This window comes from Aspergillus novofumigatus (assembly GCF_002847465.1).
Source record: "Aspergillus novofumigatus IBT 16806 chromosome Unknown P174scaffold_4, whole genome shotgun sequence".
NCBI lineage: Eukaryota > Fungi > Ascomycota > Eurotiomycetes > Eurotiales > Aspergillaceae > Aspergillus > Aspergillus novofumigatus.
Genome location: NW_020194277.1, coordinates 1,643,608 through 1,664,018, shown reverse-complemented (window position 1 = coordinate 1,664,018; position 20,411 = coordinate 1,643,608). Strand labels below are relative to the sequence as shown.

Here is a 20,411-nt window from a genome sequence, read left to right as displayed (position 1 = left end):
CTTCTCAGTCTTCGGCAAGGAGGACTGAGCTCAGTTTCGACTTCTGGATCTGCGTAGAGTCTTCGTGCGAGGATGGCCCCGAAGGGCGGGGATGTGTTCAGTGGGCGTTACTTCCTGCTCTTTGTTGTGAGTTAACCGAAGCCACACAGGCACCCTCTCGGATCGCAGTCGTCTGTGTGTCCTGGCCACATCACCCGCCTAGCTGGTTTCGGCCGAACTACCCATAAGTAGCTGCTCATATGCGCCTTGGACTTTGTCCTCTGTCCCGTGGACAAAATCATTACTCCAATCAAAATAATGGTTGAGTACGAGATTCCAGGTGCTAGTTACGGCGCCTTCATAGTCCTGAACACCCGCGGCCCGGTACTCGTCATGGAAGGTCAACGGGGTATAATACTTGGATGCCAGGCGAAATTAGCAAGGCACAGGATACACTCGATCAAGGAATACTTACCGGCTTGATGGTCCTGTTGACGCAGTCGAGCTGATAACAACCAGACAAGTACTGCTAGATGATCTTCTGGCATATCGGGGCGCTGCGCCGGGATGGGTGGCTTCGGTGGGTTATGGGAGTGCATACCTAGAGCTCCCTATCACTTCACAGCAGGGTCTGGATTAGCCATAGCACAGCATTGACCTCGCTGGGCTGCTGAGCGAGGCCGTATTAGTAGCTATGGAAGTTGTCTGTCTCAAGGACCTTGCTTTCCGGGACACTTGCATAGTCACCATCTTTGGGTTACTGGCGTAGCAGATCGATTGCTTGCCTTGTGACAGGTCTTAGAATATTCAGAGGGACAAGCTGCCATTTCCAAGCCCTAATCTCCTTGGTGACCACATTTAGTGAGTCGCGAATGGCAATTCTGGTATCCCTAATTTGCATGTTTGTGAACTTGCTCCACCACTTCATATAGTCTTCAGATAAACTAGCTCTTTATAAGCCTGAGCATATTCTCCCACCGTCTAGTATCTGCATCTGCTGAGGTAAGTACCTCGCTGGTAATAGTCACAGGTATTATTCGGACACTAACCCTTTGAGAGATTATAACTTCACTGTCCCAGTCTTAGATCAGTATAGACACTGTACTAGCATACTCATGATGCACTTCATGCTGAGGCCTTTATTCTTTGTTTAAGGTTCTATAATCAGGAGTTGTAGAATCTACCTAGAAAAATTCAGTCAAATAAGCGGGTGGATTGTAAGAAAGAAGTAAGTCGAAGTTGATGAAATAAGAGTATAATGAATGAGCTCGCCTTGGAGGGAAGGTGGCATAGAGTGAATAGAGCAGGCAATATAAATGTGGTATTGACAGTAATCTAGATCTGAATCAAGACTCAACAAAAACTACAGGTATTTATGGCTACAGTAGTAAGAGACCCATGCTTCCTAGAGGGGTATTCACTTCTGCTTCTCTATTTGGAGGATAGAATGCAAACCATATGCTCCAGGTGAATCTCTGGATGAGAGCAAGATTAGTAGCATTGAACAGAAATTCACCTAGACCACAGACAGCAAAGCCAGCAGAATCCTTCGGAAACACTCTGTCTATTCTACTGCAAAATGATCAACGGTGGTCTTCCTAGTTTCGAACAGGGACAAAGCACATGGCTGAGATCCGAGGCTAGATAAGATTTGATAAGATGGCGAGTCATGATTAGTGATCGTCTTTTCTTCAAACACTCATCATGTATGAGGACTTTGCGCTGAAATAAGGAGCAGATATTGATATTCCATGTTGCAACAATGGAGGGCAGGGCCTCTAAATTTGGGTCAATTATCTTTGAAATGGTACAGAGCGCATGGCATACATGATCAACGGCCAAGTCGCACTCAACTGTTTTCCGGCCGAGGCCCGAATGGTTCCAAAATCAAAACCAGTAGCTCCTTTTATCACGCGCACGGCGAGAAAATAAATTAGTGGCTACTCTCCATGATCTTTGAAACCATGAAACCCCGCAGGTCGTAATCGGACCCGGCATTCTAAATTTCTACGTGGTAAGTTTCACGGAGCTCCATGCTGGGAAGGCGAATAACATTTCCTTGATACAGTTACAGGCTGCGACAGAAACATGGCAGGGCCTTGCCATTCAGCGGAGTTCGAAAAGGCAATCACTGTCACGCCGATCGACTCACACACATACTCGGCTTATCTGGACCCCCAGTGGTGCATCTTGAGCGGCAAGTTCAAGCCCCCGAGGCATATTGATGGTCTCTTCTAACCTGCCTGACAGTGCCTCATGGAGGTTATACTACAAGTGTGCTCTACCGACTAGCCACGGTGTACTTTAGAGAGACCAAGTGTAATCAGTTCCAAAGCACACCAGAACCCATCGGAATGCAGTTGTCGTTCCTCCGACGAACAGTCGTGGGGCCCGCAATCTTAAGAGTACAGGATATCAAGATAGGAGCACGGATAAGTACGATCCATGTCACACTGTCTCAGCGACCGGACAGGCCTGGCACAGCGGGTGACAAGAATGACCTCGAAGTGAAAGTCGTCGGATATATCACCGTCAGCCCCCCGGACATGGAGGAGGGCCCGATCTGCAAAGGCACCTGGGGGCTCTCCCCACCTCCGGTATCCGGCTCCCTAGCAAATGGCTCGGTCAATCTAGAAGCGTTGGCAGCGAACGGAACGGATGGCGCGTGGATGCGGTTACCTCGTCCACCTCCTGTCGTGACCGCACCACAACATCTAGAGATCTACGCACCACGCCCCCAAGGGCCGATGACGCTCGAGCGTCGGCAGAAGCAAGTTGTCGATCAATGGGCAAGATTCATTCCCGGTGGAAAAACAGTAGCGCGCTGGTCGAACGAAGCGGTTATGTTCCTGGCGGATATGTTTCCTGCGGCGCTTGACAGGATGGGTGCAATGGAAACAAGCCGGCTACTTGCCATGGAGGGGGTCCAGGAAGGCGACCTCCAAGGAAACGCTCATGACAAAGGGGCGTTTTGGTACCCCACGGTGACATTGAACATTGATCTGAAAACCAGGATTCCTCCCGAAGGCGTGGAATGGCTACAATCGCGCGTGGTTACCAGAATGCTTCGTGGTAGCCGCGCTGACTTGGATGTTGTCATTCTCGATCCGCAAGGCGAGCTGATAGCTCTTAGCACGCAAGTGGCACTTGTGGTGAATGCCTCTCGGAACACAAAAGGAAGGGCTAATTCCGAGAACTTATAGACTGTCGGAGTACCTTGAGTACTAGTAATAGATAGAGGAATAGATTATGAGCTTCCGCATATTCAAGCGCAAGTTGTTCAGAAGCGAGGTATAGAAAAGAGCTAGAATGTATTCAAGTCGATGTAACCAGCATGGCATTGAGACAGAAGTCATTCAATGACTAATTTGATCAGACAAAGGGTATCTGCTTGGTTGTTTGTCAAGATCCCAAGTTCAAGACACACTAGTGCAACAAAGAGAGGGGTAGGGGGTGTTAAAGTGTATCATGGCGACTATTTGTCCTTCCTTACCGTCATCCGTGAAAGGGACATATTAACCAGATGGAATTGTTGAAGGTCGGATCGAAAGAATCCGGTCTAGACCTTGCAGATGGAGGCTGCTCGATCGATGCATGGTAATAGGCGGATCGTGGATCATCTCCGCATAAAGTATTAAGGGCGGTGTGTCAAGCAATCAAAAACTGGTCTGTGCGCAAACGCGAAAACCCGCGTCCTGCAGCCTAGACAGCAAGAACACTCGCGTCAAAAGGGAACAAGCATTGCGTCGGGCATTCCTACGCAAGAACTGGCCTTTTCTTGTGTTCTTTGTGTCTCCCATCTTGGATTATATAATATTGAGGCAAACGAGACCTCTGATAGAGCAAAAGAAGACAAGATTGCTGTCTCAAGACCGGTGCTATAGCGCCACTTTGATCCAATTTGAGCTCTACAAAGCAAACAATAATTAAAGGAGCAACGCATTGAGTTCAAACAGAGAGGAAGGACATGTCTGGTGCAGCTACTCCAGTCAACACCCACAGATACCTACGAAGATACCCCTGAGCGGCAAAACTCTACCACAGTGTTCTTTCTCTGAAACGACTAACGAATATGGTCGATCAAGAGTTGAATCCTGCCATGGATGAGCTGGAGCAGGGTAGCCCTATGTCCGGGGTTGAAAATGGAAAGCCGGAGCAGGTGGAGGACGTCGAGGAGATGGATGCCAAATCGAAGGCTCTGATGCACCTTTTGAATACAAGTGAGGTATGTTTTCCTCTATCTTATGCTATCTTTACTATGGGATGAAACACTGACTGTTTGGTTGCTACCGTAGGTCTTTGTGGCGATTATGGCGGACAAGATGAAGAAGCAGCAGGAAGAGGCCCGGCTTGAAGCGGCAAGACAGCAGCAGCAACAACAACAGCAAAAGCCGACAGAAGATCAAAAGAAGGCAACTTCCGCAGGCTCAGTTGGGAGGCGAGAAACCCGCGCGAGGGCGAAGCAGCCTTCCGCAGATGAGACAACACCTGCTGTTAGCGAGCAACCAGATGAAAAGACAGCCACAAGGTCGAGAAGAGGCAGAGGCAAGAAGGGTGCTTCTGCGTCGAACGGTAACAGCATTGCAAGCTATTTCAAGAAAGCGGACATGGAGGACCCCGAAGACAAACCGACGGTGCAGGAAGCCCTAGAACATGCTGCGGACGAGTATGAGGCCAATCCCAGTGCTCTGGGTGGGCAAGATCTTGTCGCCACCCAGCAACCGGAGCTTGTTACTGGAGGAAGAATGCGCAAGTACCAGTTGGAAGGACTGGAGTGGCTCAAGTCGCTTTGGATGAATGGCTTGTGTGGAATTCTGGCCGACGAGATGGGCCTTGGGAAAACAGTCCAGGCAATCTCGTTGATTGCTTTCTTCAAGGAGAAGAACGTCTCCGGACCTTTTATGATTGCGGCTCCGTTGAGCACAGTCAGCAACTGGGTAGATGAGTTCGCGAGATGGACGCCGAGCATCAAGACAGTCTTGTACCATGGCTCCAAAGACGAACGTGCCGCGATCCGCAGGAACTTGATGAAGCTAAAGGACCAAAAGAGTGCAGATTTTCCGGTCGTTTGCACGTCCTATGAGATCTGTATGAACGATCGAAAGTTCCTTGCGCAATACCAATGGCGATATATCATTGTTGTAAGTTCTGCGCTACTATCCACGGGAAAGTGGAGTACATCTCTAACCCGAGATCAGGACGAAGGTCACCGCCTGAAGAATATGAACTGCAAGCTCATTAAGGAGCTTCTCTCGTACAACTCGGCAAACCGACTGCTGATCACTGGTACACCACTACAGAACAACATTACCGAGCTGTGGTCACTGTTGCACTTTTTGCTGCCGGAAATCTTCAACGACCTCAACAGTTTCCAGAGCTGGTTCGACTTTTCCTCAATGCTCGATAGCAATGGGCAGACGGATGTCATAGAACGTCGGAAACGCACACTTGTCTCCACCATGCATTCAATTCTGAAGCCCTTCCTTCTGCGGCGGGTTAAGACCGACGTGGAGACTGCCTTACCCAAGAAACGCGAATACATTCTCTATGCCCCTCTCACAGCGGAGCAAAAGGATTTGTACCGTGAGATTCTTAATGGTACTGGACGTCAATATCTCGAGGATAAAGCCGCAGAACGACTCATGGCCAAGAATGAGAGACTGTCCCGTTCGGCGAGCCTAAAGCGCAGTGCCGACAGTAGTAACTCTTCAACCCCCAACAAGAGCCTCAAATCCAGCAGAGATTCGACTCCAGCCAGTGTGGCTAGCTCAACCCGCAGGCGTAGGGCCCCTCAAAATTACAAAGAGTTGAGTGACCGCGAATTTAATGCGCAACTACGCCGCCTTGAGCAAGGCTTGGAAGACGATTTGGATATACGACAGAGCCCTATCAATACTGAGCAAGAGGAAATCGAAAGAGCAAATACTATCAAGCTTGCTAGTATGTATATGGCTGTCTTTAACTTAGTGGCTACTGGCTGGTGCTAACGAACCTACGCAGAGAAAGAAATTGCTCAGAAGAAATTGCAGAATCCGGTCATGCAAGCCCGTCTCGCCTGTAACTCTCCGCATAATTTCTACTGGCCATGGAGCGACGACCCGTCCGCCATCGACGAGACTCTTGTCACCGCATCGGGCAAGATGCTCCTCCTGGACCGCCTCGTGCCTTGTCTCCTGAAGAAGGGGCACAAGATCCTCATATTCTCCCAGTTCAAAACACAGCTCGACATTCTTCAAGATTGGGCCATCCAGCTCCGCGGCTGGAACTGCTGCCGCATTGACGGCGCCATCAGCCAGACAGACCGTCAAGCCCAAATCAAAGCCTTCAACTCAGACCCGGGCTATAAGATCTTCCTGCTGAGCACCCGAGCAGGAGGCCAGGGGATTAACCTTGTCGCCGCCGACACGGTAATCCTCTACGACTCGGACTGGAACCCCCAGCAAGATCTCCAAGCCCAAGACCGCGCGCACCGGATTGGCCAGACCAAACCCGTAATCGTGTATAGACTCGCAACCAAAGGAACCGTCGAACAAACTCTCCTCGAGAAAGCGGACTCGAAGCGCCGTCTCGAACGCCTCGTCATCCAAAAGGGCAAGTTCAGAAGCCTCCTGGACTCGAGCTCAGTGAGTCACAGCGACGTAGAAGAGCTCAAGAAGGCTCTCGGCGAAGACGAATTCGAGCGCTTCGAGACGGGTGCGGACCCGTCCGCGCTCCTGTCGCAAAAAGATCTGGATATTTTGACCGATCGCAGCGAGGAGGCGTATGCGCGTGCCGAGAAGGGCCTGGATCAGACCGGGCGTGCGTTCAAGGCTGTTGAGACGGAGAAAGAGGGGAACTCCCTCATGGCTCAAATTACTGGGAGTTAGATTTTTCTGGATGATTGCCTGGGCTTGGGGGTGAATCTGTTCCGTGTAAACAGGCGTTATGACAGATGGATATGTCTAGGCGTTGGCGTTGGTGAAAAGGATATCATTTGATGTACAACAGTTAGAAACTAGGTCCTAATACTTGCTGATAGGACTTGGTCCACCCCTTACATAACGACGAGAATAAAAGAGAATCATCCATTTAGCGCCTATGCTCCTCGCCAAAGAATGGCTGTACATGATGAATTGGCCACAAATACAAAAATAACCCGCCGGCAAGCATGCAAAGAGAGAAAGTCAGGTACTATCCAGCAGTAGGGAAAAAAACGACCAGAATGAGGCTATTACCGCCGTGCCCTTTCCTCCTCAATCTGACTCCTTAAATCTGCAAGGACTTCTTTCCGCTGCGCGAGATGGCTCTTCAACCCCTCAACTTGCTCCCCAACGGTCCTGATGTCCTCCCGTAACCGCTCCAGATCCTGACCCGCCTTGGCTCTCCCCGTGCCTTCTCGCAGCTCCCGGAGCTCACGCTCTTTGTATTCCAGAAGCTGAAGCGCCTCCTTCTTGATGAGGGTCCAGGATGGCCGGCCGTCGTTCCGCGGCCGATCCCTGCGCCCTTCGGAGGCCTTGTTGGCGGCATCAAGCTTGGCCTGCAGCTCCGAGAGCTCGCGCCGCAGACGCACCTTCTCCCATTCCTCGTCCTGGATTGTGTCGCTGAAGTCTGTGCCCTTGGGCGTGTAGGAGCCCTTGCCGCCCACGCCCAAGCGGCTCAGATAAGTGTCGCCGAACTTGGCCTTGCGCCCTGTTGGGGTCTCTGTGTCCCCGTCGGCGCCCCACCTTTGTGCGGGGCGGGCGTTGTCGACTTGGTAGTCGATCTTGTTGTTCTCGAACGAGGCGCGGAGCGAGGCGGGGATGGTGCGCGGGATACGGAAGCCCTCGTGCCGGTAGTTGAGGATGTGCAGGAAGGCAAGGGTGGCGTCTTTGTTGATTGCGGGGGAGGCAGAGGGGTTGACTAGGTTCCATGCGGAGCGGATATCGGCATCCGGGACGTCGAGGGAGTCGTACAAGCCTTGTAGTGATTCAACTGTAGCCGGCATTAGCCTTGAATGGATGTTACGGGGGTGAGTGCGACTAGCAGCGGGACAGTAAAGTGTACGTACATGTAATCTCGCCACGGTGGTTACGGTTGGCGGAATAGATCTCTTCGTATTTCGATTTGTCGGAGGGTCTCATGTACCAGTCGAAGCCGTCCTTCAAGCCTGGTGTGTCGTCTTCGTCTTCTATGCGCTCGAATTGCTCTGGGCGATCGCTCAGCGCACGGCCAGCTTGGACGAGGTGGGCTTTGGTCTCGGGAACGAGCCAGTCGGGCAATACTCGAGGGACTGCTTGTAATTCCTGCCCAGTGAGCCCAGTTAGTGGATGATCGTAGTTCGTACTGCGCAAGACAGTTCACAACAAAGCGCAACGAAAGATTGGTATCGGTGACTTACCCCATTGACAAGGTCGAAGACTAATCGCATAGCAACGCAAAACTCCTCAAAGTCCAGCTCTCCATCGCCGTCAACATCCGCCAAATCCCATACTTTCTCAAGCTGATCATCGCTAAGCCGACTGTTCCTGAGCACCGAGGCCGCTTGGGAGCTATTTAGACGCGGATGGCCATTTGCCAATGAGGAGAAGATCTCCCAGTACCGCTCAATTTCCCACTGTTCGATCTTCTTGTTTGACATGGTGGAAGTAAGTAGTCGCCGGTACTGTAAATATTGCAATTGAATATATCCGGTATCCGGATATTGGGAATCCTCTACGGCGTATTGAAGGTGTGATGATGATGAGACCCCCGTTACCCTTTCGGGCATCCCGCAGTGGCTCCGATGGGGCATCCGGAACAACTTCCATTCCGTCAGGGGAAAGGTACGCTACGTAACTACCGGGGCACGTGAGACTCTATGAGAAGTATTGTCACGTGATGTATGTTCGCCTATCAAGGACACGCTGACGCTGTTGTACTTGTACAATACTATAACTCTGGTCTTCTACGTCAGAAGATCAGCAACCGCATATAGCGATGGTCTGATAGATATTTGACCAGATCTAGCTGAAGTAGTATGGTCTATCACAAATGGGAAATAGTACATAGCTCCCCAGATCTATCCCTGTGCAGCTGCCCTTCTAAGTGGCCCCATGGCTGGTACCAAGATCACCTCGTCCTCTTCTTCCTCGTCTTCTGCGTCCTCCCAATCATTGTCACTTTTCTCGCTGTGATAGTCTTCAAGGAATTCGAAAGTGTTGGTGACGGTGGTCAGTGGTGTCGTGGGTGAGTATGCCGCTGCACGATCCGAAGAAGTTTCCCAGCAGCTACTTCCTGGGCTGTCGACGACGGGGTCTGTTCGTGGGGTTCTTGCATCGCTGAATGGTGCGAAGTTATCTTCTCCACTCTGGATATAATCGACACTCATGGGTAACATAACTCTACCAGGTGTTGTTGGCCTTGAAGGAAGGGGGACATCTGTGAAGTTGATACAAGGTATGACCTCAGAAAGCTCCGAATGCCGGTCAGTGTGTACATACGAGTCCAAGGTTTCCACGACCTCGCCTGTGTCTGGCTCAAATGTGGCCTGTTGTAACTCTCGCTGGAATTTCGTCCAACAGGAAATCAAAGATGTATCGTCGAGCTCAAGTAAGCCTCGCTGCCAATCCTCGGTGATGGCATTGCGTAGCGACTGCGTGAAATCGTCTAGAGCGGAATGACTCGAATTTACAGCCGAGGTTGTTGTCGTGCCAGCTCCCCCGCCAGATTCTCCAGGACTTGATGATGCTTTATAAAAGACATCGAGAGGTGGTAAGGATCGTACCAATCTTCGCGGATGAGCAGATTTCTTCCATGCTTGGAAAAACTTAGCTCTTGGTTGGCCGAGTTTTAAGCGGACGATCAGTCGTCGGGTACGTTCTCCACGATGATAGAGTTTGCGAGGAGGCAGATCTCTCTCCTGGTACTGTACCAGAGCTCCGTCAATATCTTCCGTTGTGTGAATGACGCGATGGGGAGGAGTAGCCGGAGGAGGCCTACTACAATCAGCGAAATCGTGTCTATGGTCGTTTACGGTGATCGAACCAACCCCGAACGGAGTGACTGGCCCAGTGACCATCGAATCTCCTTGGCTCTCTCTTCTCTCGGCGTCAGATGCATCTTGAGCACTCGGCCAAGTCACGATACTGCCGCTCCACTTCCCGGCATAATGTCTTTCGATCCCACGCCTTTGCAAGAATTGTCTGGCGTTCAGGAGTTCCCCGACTTCACACAGGAGATAGTTCGTTCCTATGTTGCCTCTGAGTCTTTGAGTGGTCTTGCGGGAAATTTTGCGAAAGACCAGCTTGTGAGGTGTCTTGTTGCGGCTGGCCGAACTACTATCGATTCTGAGGAGCGCTTTCAGTTGTTTTGCCCTCATCGCATGCAGCGCCGAGTCTTCCATCGCAACTTGATGGTCACGGCGTCTGATGAGTTCCTGTAACTCCTCGCGTTCCTTTTCCCCCAAGCCAAGCCTGCTATAGACTGTGGACCATCTGTAGTGTTGGCGGAGGTTGATGGCGATCTCTGCTTGCAAGCTCGGAGAAAGGTCAGACCATTTTGGATCGTGGATGAACCTGATAGACTGGGAAGAGTCAGCACGGGAATAGGGCGTATACTTTGTCAAGAAGCATACCTCTGCGTGACGGCCATCTACGTCTGTCATCGGCTCGTCAGGATCGCTATCTTCCATGTCCATCTCAAAAGAAGACGACGTTTCTGCAGTCGCCATGATTGCCATGTTTCTCACGTAGATAGGATTGAGTTCCCCATTGCTAGCGATGAGGTCCTCGAGCTCATCGATTGAGATATCTTCAAGTTGCTCCCATGTCTCTTTATCTTCCGTATTGCTCCCGTGAAAGTCAATCGAGCTGGCGTCGTGTTGCACCCCTTTAGCTACGCCATCCTGCTCAACTTTCGCCCGGTCCTGTCCTTCGGTCCTCGATTGAGAGCGATTGGCTGGGTCAAGCGTGGGGAATGCAGCAGGAGGTAAGTTTGGATTGTAATCGATAAAACGAGGGGTTCTTTGATTTCTAGATTCGCGCAAAGTCTTCTTTCGTGATGGTGTAATGATTAGCTCGGAGTTGAAGCGCTCAGGTGGCCGGATACTCTCGCGAAGTCTCATGGTGAGCTCAATTCTAGAGAGACAGATAGATCACTGAACGCGCACTGACAACTTAGCAAGGCTATGAACTGCGGTCTTAAGCAAGGAAAACAAACCAGTATGCTCCCTAGACGGAGGAGCGCCCCTGTCTCTGTGCAGAAGCTGAAGAAGGCTGCCTTTCCAGGTTCGAAGCCGTCAGAGGACGTGTTGTCCAGCGGATATGAGGAAGAAACGGAAAGGAAAGATAACAGAAAAGGATCCGTCTCGGATAGAATGACAACAATGATCCCTTTGTGAAAGGTAGATTTGTAGCTACTTAAGCAATAGGATCTTTCAGGATGGTAGCAGAATGTTAACGCAATGCATCACATAGGTGGGTGATGTTTGGGTATCTCCGGATTGGGAAACACAGAAAAAAGTCACCAGAAAGAGGAACAAGGAAGAAAAAGTCATCGCCGAGACGTCAACTAAACATTCACCTGAGAAGCACAGTTCCCATGCTGCAAGGCAGATCATTCACGCTAATCAATTTGAACGATCCTGGAATGGGGCAAGAGGCTTTCTACTATCAATTGAACCGTCATCCATAATATTCATATTCATGTCCATGTCCATTCCCACCGTATCACCACCCGTAGTTGTAGGCTCATCAAGTCGATCAGCAATGCTTCTTTTTCTAGAAACGGTCGCTTGAGGGATTGCTAGAGTCGAGTTGGACGTAGACGCTTGTATGGCCTTCTGCACATCCCGTTTGGCATCAAGTATAGACTGGAATGATGCGAGGAGCTCCCTCAGCGGTTCTTCAACACATATACAGAATCTTCGAAGCTGGACGAGATGTGATGCGACAGCCATATTCAGGTTGAGCATGACCATCAGATATGCTATGACGACCGTGGCCGAGCGCTCGTTGCCAGACTCACAGAAGACAAAGACCTTCTTTCCTGGTGCGCTGGTGTCAACAGCAGGCCCAGACGACACGAGATGATCGTTGATGCGGCGTATAGCATAAGGAAATGCCGAGATGAGTTCCTGGTTGTCCATGACATCGACCGCGTCGGCTTCAATTCCCAGCTCCGCACCAACCTTTTCACCAGAAACCAGGCGCGCTTGTGCTGAGCGTTTGTTGCGTATCGCCAGCAACAATGTGAAACCCTCTTGGGCGAGCCAGGCTTTGTCTTTCAAACAGGACACAGGGCCCAAGTAGAGAAATGGCAGGATTGCTTGCGCCTGTCTCCGCATCATGTAGTCCCAGTCTGGCGCCACGACTCGATGCACGAAATTCTCCGGGTTGATCATCTGGAAGAATCCCGCGCAAACGAACTCCCCTTCCTGGAAATCGTGAGAAGTGGGGCTGATGACTTCCTCAAGAGAGTTGTCCTCATCATAGAATGAAGGTGCAGACATAGTCAGACGAGTCTTTGCACTTCCAGAGGTATATTCATGAGTTCGAACATAATGCGAACCCTCCTGCTCCGACATCGAAGCCTCACTGCAACGAGCCGGAGTCATTTTGGCGGAACAGTCTTTTTGAGTTTGATTGAGAATATTTGACAATGGGGTTGCAGAGAACTAGAATCTGCTGCCAAAGGGAGTATTGTGATAGCTTCTTCTCCTTGTATGTTATTAGGAAGCAATGAGAGATTTCATCAGTGAGAGTAGATAATGTGAAAGTCATTCAGGGGCAGTAAACATGGATCAAACATTTAGTGAGTGAATGTGTCAAGATATGAGGAGCAAGCAGCAACGTCACTACTTGACTTGATCTTTCCCAACATTTTCCTCTTACCATTACCTAGACTTGCCTTAAGTCATACCTGAGTTTCCAGGCACCACAACATGGTCTCCTAGGGTTAGCATCAAAGGCACCCAAAAAGCAGTTGTTGCCTGGGTTGAGTGCCTGATGACTCATCCGTGGCATAGCAAGGACAAAGTTAGTTACTTAACTAAGTTAGTTACCTACATGATTAGTCATGTATACTCATAAGTAGACAACTTCTTTTGAGATGCGCCTGAAAGTTGAGCAAGACAGTCAGACAACAGATTTCGCAGAAGTGATTCTCAGTAGTCATCTGGACCCTTCATTCAATAGATACCTGGGTTTCAGGGACAATTGGACCGTTAGAGGGAGGCTTGCGGCCTGTGCTCCGTCGCAGAAGCGCTTGTTTAGGCACCGCCTTCGAAACTATCATGGAAGAACCACATAACCCCAACGTCGTTCAATTACATGTGATCAGAGCAAGCATGGCAATAAATGGAGAACGAGCTTGGTATTGCCCATGAGCCTCGTACTTCGGACGACCGGGACCCAGACCAACAAAACGCTTTCTCGCTTGCTCGATGTAGGAAGCCACTCGTGCCTTGGAACTGGCTAATAAGACCACCGGGCACTCAACGATGCTCAGGGTATAGACTATGCACCGTATGATTAGTATTCAAGGTTCATGGCCTTCGTACAACGAAGAGGCCGGAACGCTCTGTGATGCGTGCTAAGACCGAATATGGTGAACATACCAGATCCAGGAACACCCTCACTTGACAACACGTAAATCCATAGCTAAGTGGACGGGAGCTTATGATTCTCCCAGTTACCACCGAATCCGAAAGGGGACACCTTGGCAGTCTCAACGAGCGATGGAAGCCTAAGGCGACGCCTGTCTCAAACTCACATGACATACCATACCATCCCCAGAATCGTACTAGATTGGGCAAAGAGAACAAAGTCCTAGCTAGTCAAGTCGAGTCATAATCGAAATGGGGGGCTGGTATCCGAAAGATACCGGATTGAGTCAGACCATATACTACAAGAGTCATACTTCGTATAGTATGTGTGTCTCCTACCCTGTTACACGGCCCTAAGGATGAGCTAGGAAAGTTAGGAATAAGCTGACAAATCGGTACTACAATCTTATTTGACTAATGACTAGGATGGGAGATAGTCTAGGCTTCCATATGCTGAGGTGGCATGGCAGTTGATAGTTCCAGGCCGAGTGGATGGGATGGCAAAGTGAAATCAGGCTAACAAGTCGGACGAACATAGTCAGGCGACTTGGTCAATCGTAGCAGCAATTTTCCTTTCCATTAGATCCCAAAGCTATGAAACGAGGATACGCGATGGCACTCAGATGGATAGTACATAGTAAGAGAGTAAGGTGGTAGAAGAGCTCAGAATTGTGAAGGAAAGTGGCAAGAGAGGGGAGAGAGAGAGAGAGAGAGAGATTTAAGATAACACCTGGGTATAATTCAGGAATCCAGCAAACAAAGGTAAACAGCCATTAAAACACCGCCTTAGTTGTATGATCGACCTCGAGCAAAACGCCAGATGTGTGTTGTGATGATGCGTTCTGAGATGGACTGACCGACACGACATTAACCTCCATTGATTTCGAGTAAGCGCAGACCAGAGACCCCGTACATGAAAACGAAAACGCCCGCAAAATGCAACAACTGGAACAAAAGTCATGAAAGCGAAGGCGTATGTCGCACAGCTGAGTCTAGTACCAAGACCTGCGCATCACCCCTGCGACACGGCAGTTTGCGGGATGGTTGGCTGAGGAATGGCCTGCTGCAATCCAGCCACAATTCTCTCTAGTTCTTCGAGTCGGCGATCCTTCTCTTGAACCTCGCGACGCAGTCTCTTCAGCTCATTGCGCAAATCGACCTCGTTTTCGTCATCGCCTGGGAGAGCGACCGAGATGTCATCATCAAGGGAGTCGCGCTTCCGCTTAACGGATGGAGGAACTGAAAGAGAATGATTCCCATCCAGGTCAGGTGTTGAAACCATGGGCAGTTCTGTAGCAGGGCCATTTTCGGTGTGCATGTGTCGGCGGCGAAGATGCTCCTTCAAGTTCTCTTGGCGCGTGAAACCATTCCCTGTACTGCGGTTGCAGTCGGTGTATGGACACATCAGTGGCTTTTTGGCATTAATGTTCTTTTTGTGAACTTCGCGTTGGTGTCTCAGAAGCCCGCCAGAGTATGTGAATCCTTGGATCTTGTCACACCCTGGTTCCAGACACTTGTAGGGACGGTCATGTTTATCCATGTGTTTGCTACAGGTGAAAGACGCGTTAGCTCTTGACAGACGCGTGAGGATTTGATCTAAGCATGAACTTACTTCCATTCACAAGGACGCCGAAATGTCGGAGGCGATTGCTGGCATTCGGGATGATCACAATAGATCTGGCCGGCTGCGTTCTTGGGTGGATCCCGCGCTCTTCTGACAGACAGTCGAGGACGAGCGCCTTCCATGAAACCAGGGGGCATTTGCTCATTCATCTTTGGAACAGGCGACAAAGAGTCCGGAGCAGGGACAAGGATAGCTGTAGGTACTCCGGGACCTTCACTTCGTGGGCTTGGATAGTCAGAGCCGTCACCCATATCGCAAGTACAGCCCCGCAGCTCAGTCGAGATTGGGGGCCTAGTTTGGAGGAAATTCGAGTATGAAGCGACACAAGACTCGAGGGCCGAGCAATAATACGATTTAAGGATAAGAGGAAAGGGTCTAAATCAATTTGAGAGGCAGTATTGCTGATATAAATCCGTCAGTGACTTGATCTCGTGGGTGGCGCTCAGTAGATGTTGGTTCCTTACGAGGAAGACGGGGTGCCGATTTTTTCAGGCGTTCAGGTAGCAAGGCATCCACTAGCGAATGACTAATCGAATTTGGCGAGCCGCCACATCAAAATCATGTGACTGTGTGGTATGGGCTATTGTTGAGAAACAAGGAATGCAAGGATACCTCAAGCCTTGATAAAGCAGATGCGATGATATACTCCAGAGTACTGTGATTCACACCCAAAGGATTTGAATATTATGCGGACACTGCTGCACACGTGGTGTGATGTCTGTCGCGTTGTGATCGTTATAGCCCGAAGCGGAAAGTCGAGATCTAGTGGCACCGAGGATGAGATCTTAGGTCGTAATTATATTCAGTGAGTCATCCGCATAGGAATCAGGCAGCCGGATAAGTCATAATTTGATATATTAGGTTATTATTGGTAAGTACTGACAGAGTATCCGCATGAATCCTACCTAGTTCAACATAAGAGAGGGACTCCAAAGTGATGCTTGTGCTGCCAGGTCGAGAGCAGCCGCCACAGATGCCAGTCAATCATAGTGGCGCAGCAGGCCTAAGGATTCGTACCCTCAGCCACCGTCGATCCCTCCTCCTCACCAGCTCAAGGGTTCTCCTTGGCAGTCTACGATTTCATCAGATTCAAGATCATCTTCAGCTCATCATTATTCATCATTATCCTAGTCCAGTTGATCTTCATCCGTACTTCTGCAGGCTTACTGGTAGCCCGACTCAGATCGATCTCTGCCAGACCACGTCAAAGTCGGCGTGTACCTGAGGTACCCAATCCTCTGACCGCCAGGGCACAGATGTGAAACCGGCGGTTGTAGCCCAATGCGGACTGTGACATGGCTTTTCCAAGAAGTCGGCAGCCTAGGAAACCAGGCATTCGCGACAGTAGACGTCGCAGTTGCCCTGCCGATATACGGAGCTTTCCCATTCTCTAGAGGAATTCTCGCCTTCATCCCACTGTCACTTTGCTAGCAGTATATTTATACTGCCTTACTAATGCGCTTCACCTTATCCTCGGGATTGATTTGCGTCGAATGACATCGAGTCAAGCACAGCTATACACGACATGAGGCATACGAAACTCAATTTGCATCCAGTAAGGTTGATACTTCTGCCAAGAACAGGTTGCACTATGTAGCAAAGCAGCCCTGTCCTTGGATAGAGCATCATTCGGCTCCGGAGGTCGCCTTACGAACCCAAGCACAGACAGTACAAGATCACGGTTGACATAGCCATCGAATAGGCATCTCAGTTCTTCTTATAGAGGCGGTAGGATATGTTTACCGAGTACGCCGACGTGTAGAATGGTAGTTCGACTAGATGAGCGAAAATAGCAGACTGTTCTTCTTGCAGTGGCGCAGCACAACGGCCTAGCATTTCGGCTGGCAACCCCGGGAGTTTAGAACTCTGCATAAATTATCCAGATCACAAGGGTATGATTCACGGAGATCGGAGCGGGTTCTGGATTTCGACCAGAGAGGCCGACTACTGTCGTGGTCTGGTCCAGTAAACTACATTATGGTTGTGGTTGAGTCTGCACAGTGATGTATACAGAGAGATCACTAAACCTGAGTTAAGACATCCTACTAAATCCTGCGATGTGTGATGGACGAACCAAAGTGTCAGATTTTTGCAGAATGCCAAGCATGCATGATTTGTAGATGCCTGTCTTGAGAAGGACTGATTATCTACAGGGATGTTGAATCTATTTATATACTATATCAAGCGCTGGGCAACCTGTGTCGCAGACCGACAGTTGCAGGCATCTCTATATTTGCAAAGGCCAAGCTACTCGGTTCTACGTTCAGCATTTCATCTAGAACGGTAGTGCTTTAATGAAAGACAATAGTTGGATTTTATTGCAAGAGGTCGTAGCTCGGCGCTGCGTACATCGCTAGAGAGTCCCATGCAGTGGACCAGCGAGCCAGAGGAAGGCAATTCTGACCGCGATCAAGACGACCTTGCCCAGCTGGCGCCACGAAGGACGCCGCCAAATTCCCTGCATCGCCCTAGCAATGCCACGAAGCCGAGCCAACGAGGAAACGTAAATATTGGCAAGCAGGAATAATCAGAAATGGCAGAATGTCACTGATAACATCTTTGTCATAAGCGCAATCTTGTTCAATAACCCTTCAAGGATATTGAACTGGTCAGCAGCCTCGAAATTGCCGGGTGTTGAGGGCACGTGCAAGCCGGAATAGGACAAGAAAGATTTCATACGTTGATGATCCAAAGTCATCCAGCTCAGCCATGATGCGCGTGGACATGACGAACGCTGCCAGTCGAGACGCTTCTTTCACGGATCATCAAGCGCCTCTTAATAATACTAAGAATGGCAACTACTCGCAGACATCTCTGACCCATGTGGGCTGGTAGAAAAATGACTGGGAGATCATTGAAAGGAGAGACCTCGCCACTGCCGCAACGTTCTTTCCACCAATGCAGCCCGATCGAGGCTTCTGAGGGAGATCTGTCAAGTCCCACCAAAAATTTGACAACCCTCGCAGGCCATCGAGTCGTATTTGGAGGATCTGGAAATAGATGGTCGTCCACATCATGGAGGTACTGCATGCTTCTGAAGCCACCCTAAATGGCGTTGTATACAGTATCACCGAAATCAATCGTAGTTACCTCCGACTTGGCTCGCAAAAGCGGTGGAGACGCTGCGAGCGTCATCATCATCGTGGACATGTCCAGGAACCCCGCGAGTCACACGAATGCTGGCGGAGCTACCTCCAAAGATGCTCCCGTTGTCGGGAACGCCAGCCCTGTACGGCTCCCGTCCGCCCGACTCCACGTAACGTTTCAACCTGTCGGACTGACTGAGACTAGGCTGCTTGCTCATGTCGTTGATGCTCAAGCCAGCAAGGCTAACACCGCCCTGATCAACGCTCCTTCCGTCAATGATACTTCCCGTAATGTCGGACTCGGTAGCTGCAACGGATTCCCCAGCAACGCTAGGCGCTCCTTTTCCTCTGGCCCCATTAGCTCGTCTGGCGCCAGGAAGAGCAGGCCAGGTGTCTGCAAAATTCTGGAACATTGGTGGATATCCTGAGGGGATAGTGACGCCTCCAAGGGCAGAGGAGTGCACGGAGGAGACATCGTCGGGAATATAGCCAATCACAGAGCCAGTGTCATGGAATTCATTTCGGTGACCGTTCCGGCCGTTCATCATTCCACTGGTGACGTTGGAAGCATGGTTGTAAGCCATCTGGAACCGCTGTGGACCTCTATATGACTGCTTTGGACGACTGAATTGAATAAGAGATTCCTGAAGGTTGGACAGGGGTCCTTCCACAAGACAGTGTCGTTCCTTAAAATGCTGCAGCAGGCAGTTCCACAGAGGATGCTTGGACAGGACCTTGGGATTTCCGAGAATGACCAGACCATACTTAGCTCGGGTGAGTGCGACGTTCAGACGACGCGGATCACTCAAGAAACCAATGCCTTGGTGGTCGTTGGAACGCACACAGGAAAGGATAATGAAGTCTTTCTCTCGACCTTGGAAAGCATCAACCGATGCGACTTCGATTTCTTTGTAGTGCTCCTTCTTGAACGTGCCATTAGCCTGCATAGAGCTGACGATGTAACTACGTTGACCCTCATAAGGCGTGATGATACCAATGTCGGCTGGTTGCACACCGGCCTTGAAAAAGCGAGTCACGATTTTCTCCACGTTTGTAGCTTCGGTTCGGTTGAGATACGAAGTTCCTGACGCCGATATCTCTTCGTTGCCAAGGTTCGACCAGAACATCATGGGACTGTCAACGACAGGCCAAGGGAAATCCACGTCACGGCGAAGTCGGTCAAAAGCAGAGACACCATTCTGCAGAGATCCTTCATAAAACATATTCGATGGAAACTCTGACAAACACGGGTGCATACGGTACTGCACATTCAGTCGAATAGGGGAGCAGCCGAGGATAACAAGTCGCTCGAAGAGGGATTGGTTCAAACCCGCTTTCGCCGCTTTCTTGTTCATAATAACAGGTCCAAGCTGCTGGTGATCACCGACGAGAACGACCTGCTTGCAGCCAAGGACCAGTGGAATCATACACTCAGGCTCAGCCGACTGCGTCGATTCGTCGATCAAAACAGTGCGGAATTTGAGCTTAGCAAGCCGCGGGTCACCAGCGCCGACACAAGTACAGCAGATGACGTCGGCATTGTTCAGAATCTCGCGCTCTGCCGAACGAGTGAGTTGCTTCAAACGCTTCTCGTCTTGACTCGATAATTCGCCCAGCTCGGCCTTGAGCTGGTTGAGCTTGATGAGTTCAATGTTGCTGTCGTTCAGGCGAACTTGCTCGTGCAGGGAAAGGAAGCCCACAGGTGACTCAACGTCCTCACGCGACTTTGCAGTCACACGTACTGTTTTGAGACCGGTCCTGTGAATACGCTCGCACAGCTGATCGACCGCAACATTGGATGGTGCACAGACCAAGACTTGACCTCCGTTAATCTTGGCGAGATGGTAAATAATCGTGGCAGACGTAACAGTCTTTCCGGTTCCTGGGGGACCCTGAATCAAGCTCATGGGCCGCTGTAGCACACTCTTGACTGCATTGATCTGGCTTCCGTTGAGCTCCGGTAGGCCAGGAACACTGAATTTCTTCGGTAGCTGAGTCTTCATCGGTGCAGCGGCAACTTCATGTCCAAGGAGGCGATGGAAAATATAACCGGACACGCTCATCTCGTCAACAGCGAAAGTCTTCATGGCGAGCTGCATACGATCGAATGAGGTTGATTTCCAGACATAGTCCGCAGTGAAGTTGTGGGTACATTCGGTGGGCACGGACTTGTGATCGCCCT

At 50.3% G+C, this 20,411-nt stretch overlaps 7 protein-coding genes across 7 annotated transcripts; 2 read left to right on the top strand and 5 right to left on the bottom strand.

Moving 5' to 3' along the window:
- Positions 1 to 1,712: 1,712 nt before the first annotated feature.
- Positions 1,713 to 3,182, top strand: P174DRAFT_503861 (thioesterase family protein; the record flags this gene model as incomplete). Its single annotated transcript, XM_024831181.1, has 3 exons — positions 1,713 to 1,993; positions 2,048 to 2,206; positions 2,230 to 3,182. Exons 2-3 carry the CDS (start codon positions 2,068 to 2,070, stop codon positions 3,180 to 3,182), a joined length of 1,092 nt encoding a protein of 363 aa, XP_024682660.1. The 5' UTR covers positions 1,713 to 1,993; positions 2,048 to 2,067.
- A 490-nt stretch (positions 3,183 to 3,672) lies between these two features.
- On the top strand, positions 3,673 to 7,049 carry P174DRAFT_441342 (putative SNF2 family helicase/ATPase PasG). The gene is made up of 4 exons (XM_024827288.1): positions 3,673 to 4,204; positions 4,275 to 5,120; positions 5,178 to 5,919; positions 5,980 to 7,049. Exons 1-4 carry the CDS (start codon positions 4,052 to 4,054, stop codon positions 6,843 to 6,845), a joined length of 2,607 nt encoding a protein of 868 aa, XP_024682659.1. The 5' UTR covers positions 3,673 to 4,051; the 3' UTR covers positions 6,846 to 7,049.
- Positions 6,980 to 8,665, bottom strand: end3 (cytoskeletal adaptor protein SagA). The gene is made up of 3 exons (XM_024824102.1): positions 8,336 to 8,665; positions 8,006 to 8,240; positions 6,980 to 7,929 (listed from the first exon to the last, which is right to left on the bottom strand). The coding sequence occupies exons 1-3, from the start codon at positions 8,573 to 8,575 to the stop codon at positions 7,190 to 7,192; spliced, it is 1,215 nt and encodes a 404-aa protein (XP_024682658.1). The 5' UTR covers positions 8,576 to 8,665; the 3' UTR covers positions 6,980 to 7,189.
- Positions 8,666 to 8,995: 330 nt separating this feature from the next.
- P174DRAFT_369121 (uncharacterized protein) lies at positions 8,996 to 11,038 on the bottom strand (the record flags this gene model as incomplete). The annotated part of the gene is made up of 2 exons (XM_024822261.1): positions 8,996 to 10,498; positions 10,550 to 11,038. 2 exons carry the CDS (start codon positions 11,036 to 11,038, stop codon positions 8,996 to 8,998), a joined length of 1,992 nt encoding a protein of 663 aa, XP_024682657.1.
- Positions 11,039 to 11,542: 504 nt separating this feature from the next.
- Positions 11,543 to 12,529, bottom strand: P174DRAFT_431016 (dual specificity protein phosphatase family protein; the record flags this gene model as incomplete). Its single annotated transcript, XM_024825673.1, has 1 exon — positions 11,543 to 12,529. The coding sequence occupies one exon, from the start codon at positions 12,527 to 12,529 to the stop codon at positions 11,543 to 11,545; it is 987 nt and encodes a 328-aa protein (XP_024682656.1).
- An 812-nt stretch (positions 12,530 to 13,341) lies between these two features.
- Positions 13,342 to 13,789, bottom strand: P174DRAFT_170235 (uncharacterized protein). Its single transcript, XM_024821226.1, has one exon. It carries the CDS (start codon positions 13,691 to 13,693, stop codon positions 13,460 to 13,462), a length of 234 nt encoding a protein of 77 aa, XP_024682655.1. The 5' UTR covers positions 13,694 to 13,789; the 3' UTR covers positions 13,342 to 13,459.
- A 742-nt stretch (positions 13,790 to 14,531) lies between these two features.
- Positions 14,532 to 15,394, bottom strand: P174DRAFT_460171 (putative C2H2 transcription factor; the record flags this gene model as incomplete). The annotated part of the gene is made up of 2 exons (XM_024829852.1): positions 14,532 to 15,066; positions 15,132 to 15,394. 2 exons carry the CDS (start codon positions 15,392 to 15,394, stop codon positions 14,532 to 14,534), a joined length of 798 nt encoding a protein of 265 aa, XP_024682654.1.
- Positions 15,395 to 20,411: the final 5,017 nt, after the last annotated feature.

Excerpts from the sequence above, each read along its gene's own strand:
- P174DRAFT_441342 (XM_024827288.1), top strand. The coding sequence starts at position 4,052 with ATGGTCGATCAAGAGTTGAATCCTGCCATGGATGAGCTGGAGCAGGGT. Across the intron at positions 5,121-5,177 it reads AATGGCGATATATCATTGTT|GACGAAGGTCACCGCCTGAA; the intron begins GTAAGTTCTGCG and ends ACCCGAGATCAG. Across the intron at positions 5,920-5,979 it reads AAATACTATCAAGCTTGCTA|AGAAAGAAATTGCTCAGAAG; the intron begins GTATGTATATGG and ends GAACCTACGCAG.
- end3 (XM_024824102.1), bottom strand. The coding sequence starts at position 8,575 with ATGTCAAACAAGAAGATCGAACAGTGGGAAATTGAGCGGTACTGGGAG. Across the intron at positions 8,241-8,335 it reads TCTTCGACCTTGTCAATGGG|GAATTACAAGCAGTCCCTCG; the intron begins GTAAGTCACCGA and ends CTCACTGGGCAG. Across the intron at positions 7,930-8,005 it reads CCACCGTGGCGAGATTACAT|TTGAATCACTACAAGGCTTG; the intron begins GTACGTACACTT and ends TGCCGGCTACAG.
- P174DRAFT_170235 (XM_024821226.1), bottom strand. The coding sequence starts at position 13,693 with ATGTCATGTGAGTTTGAGACAGGCGTCGCCTTAGGCTTCCATCGCTCG.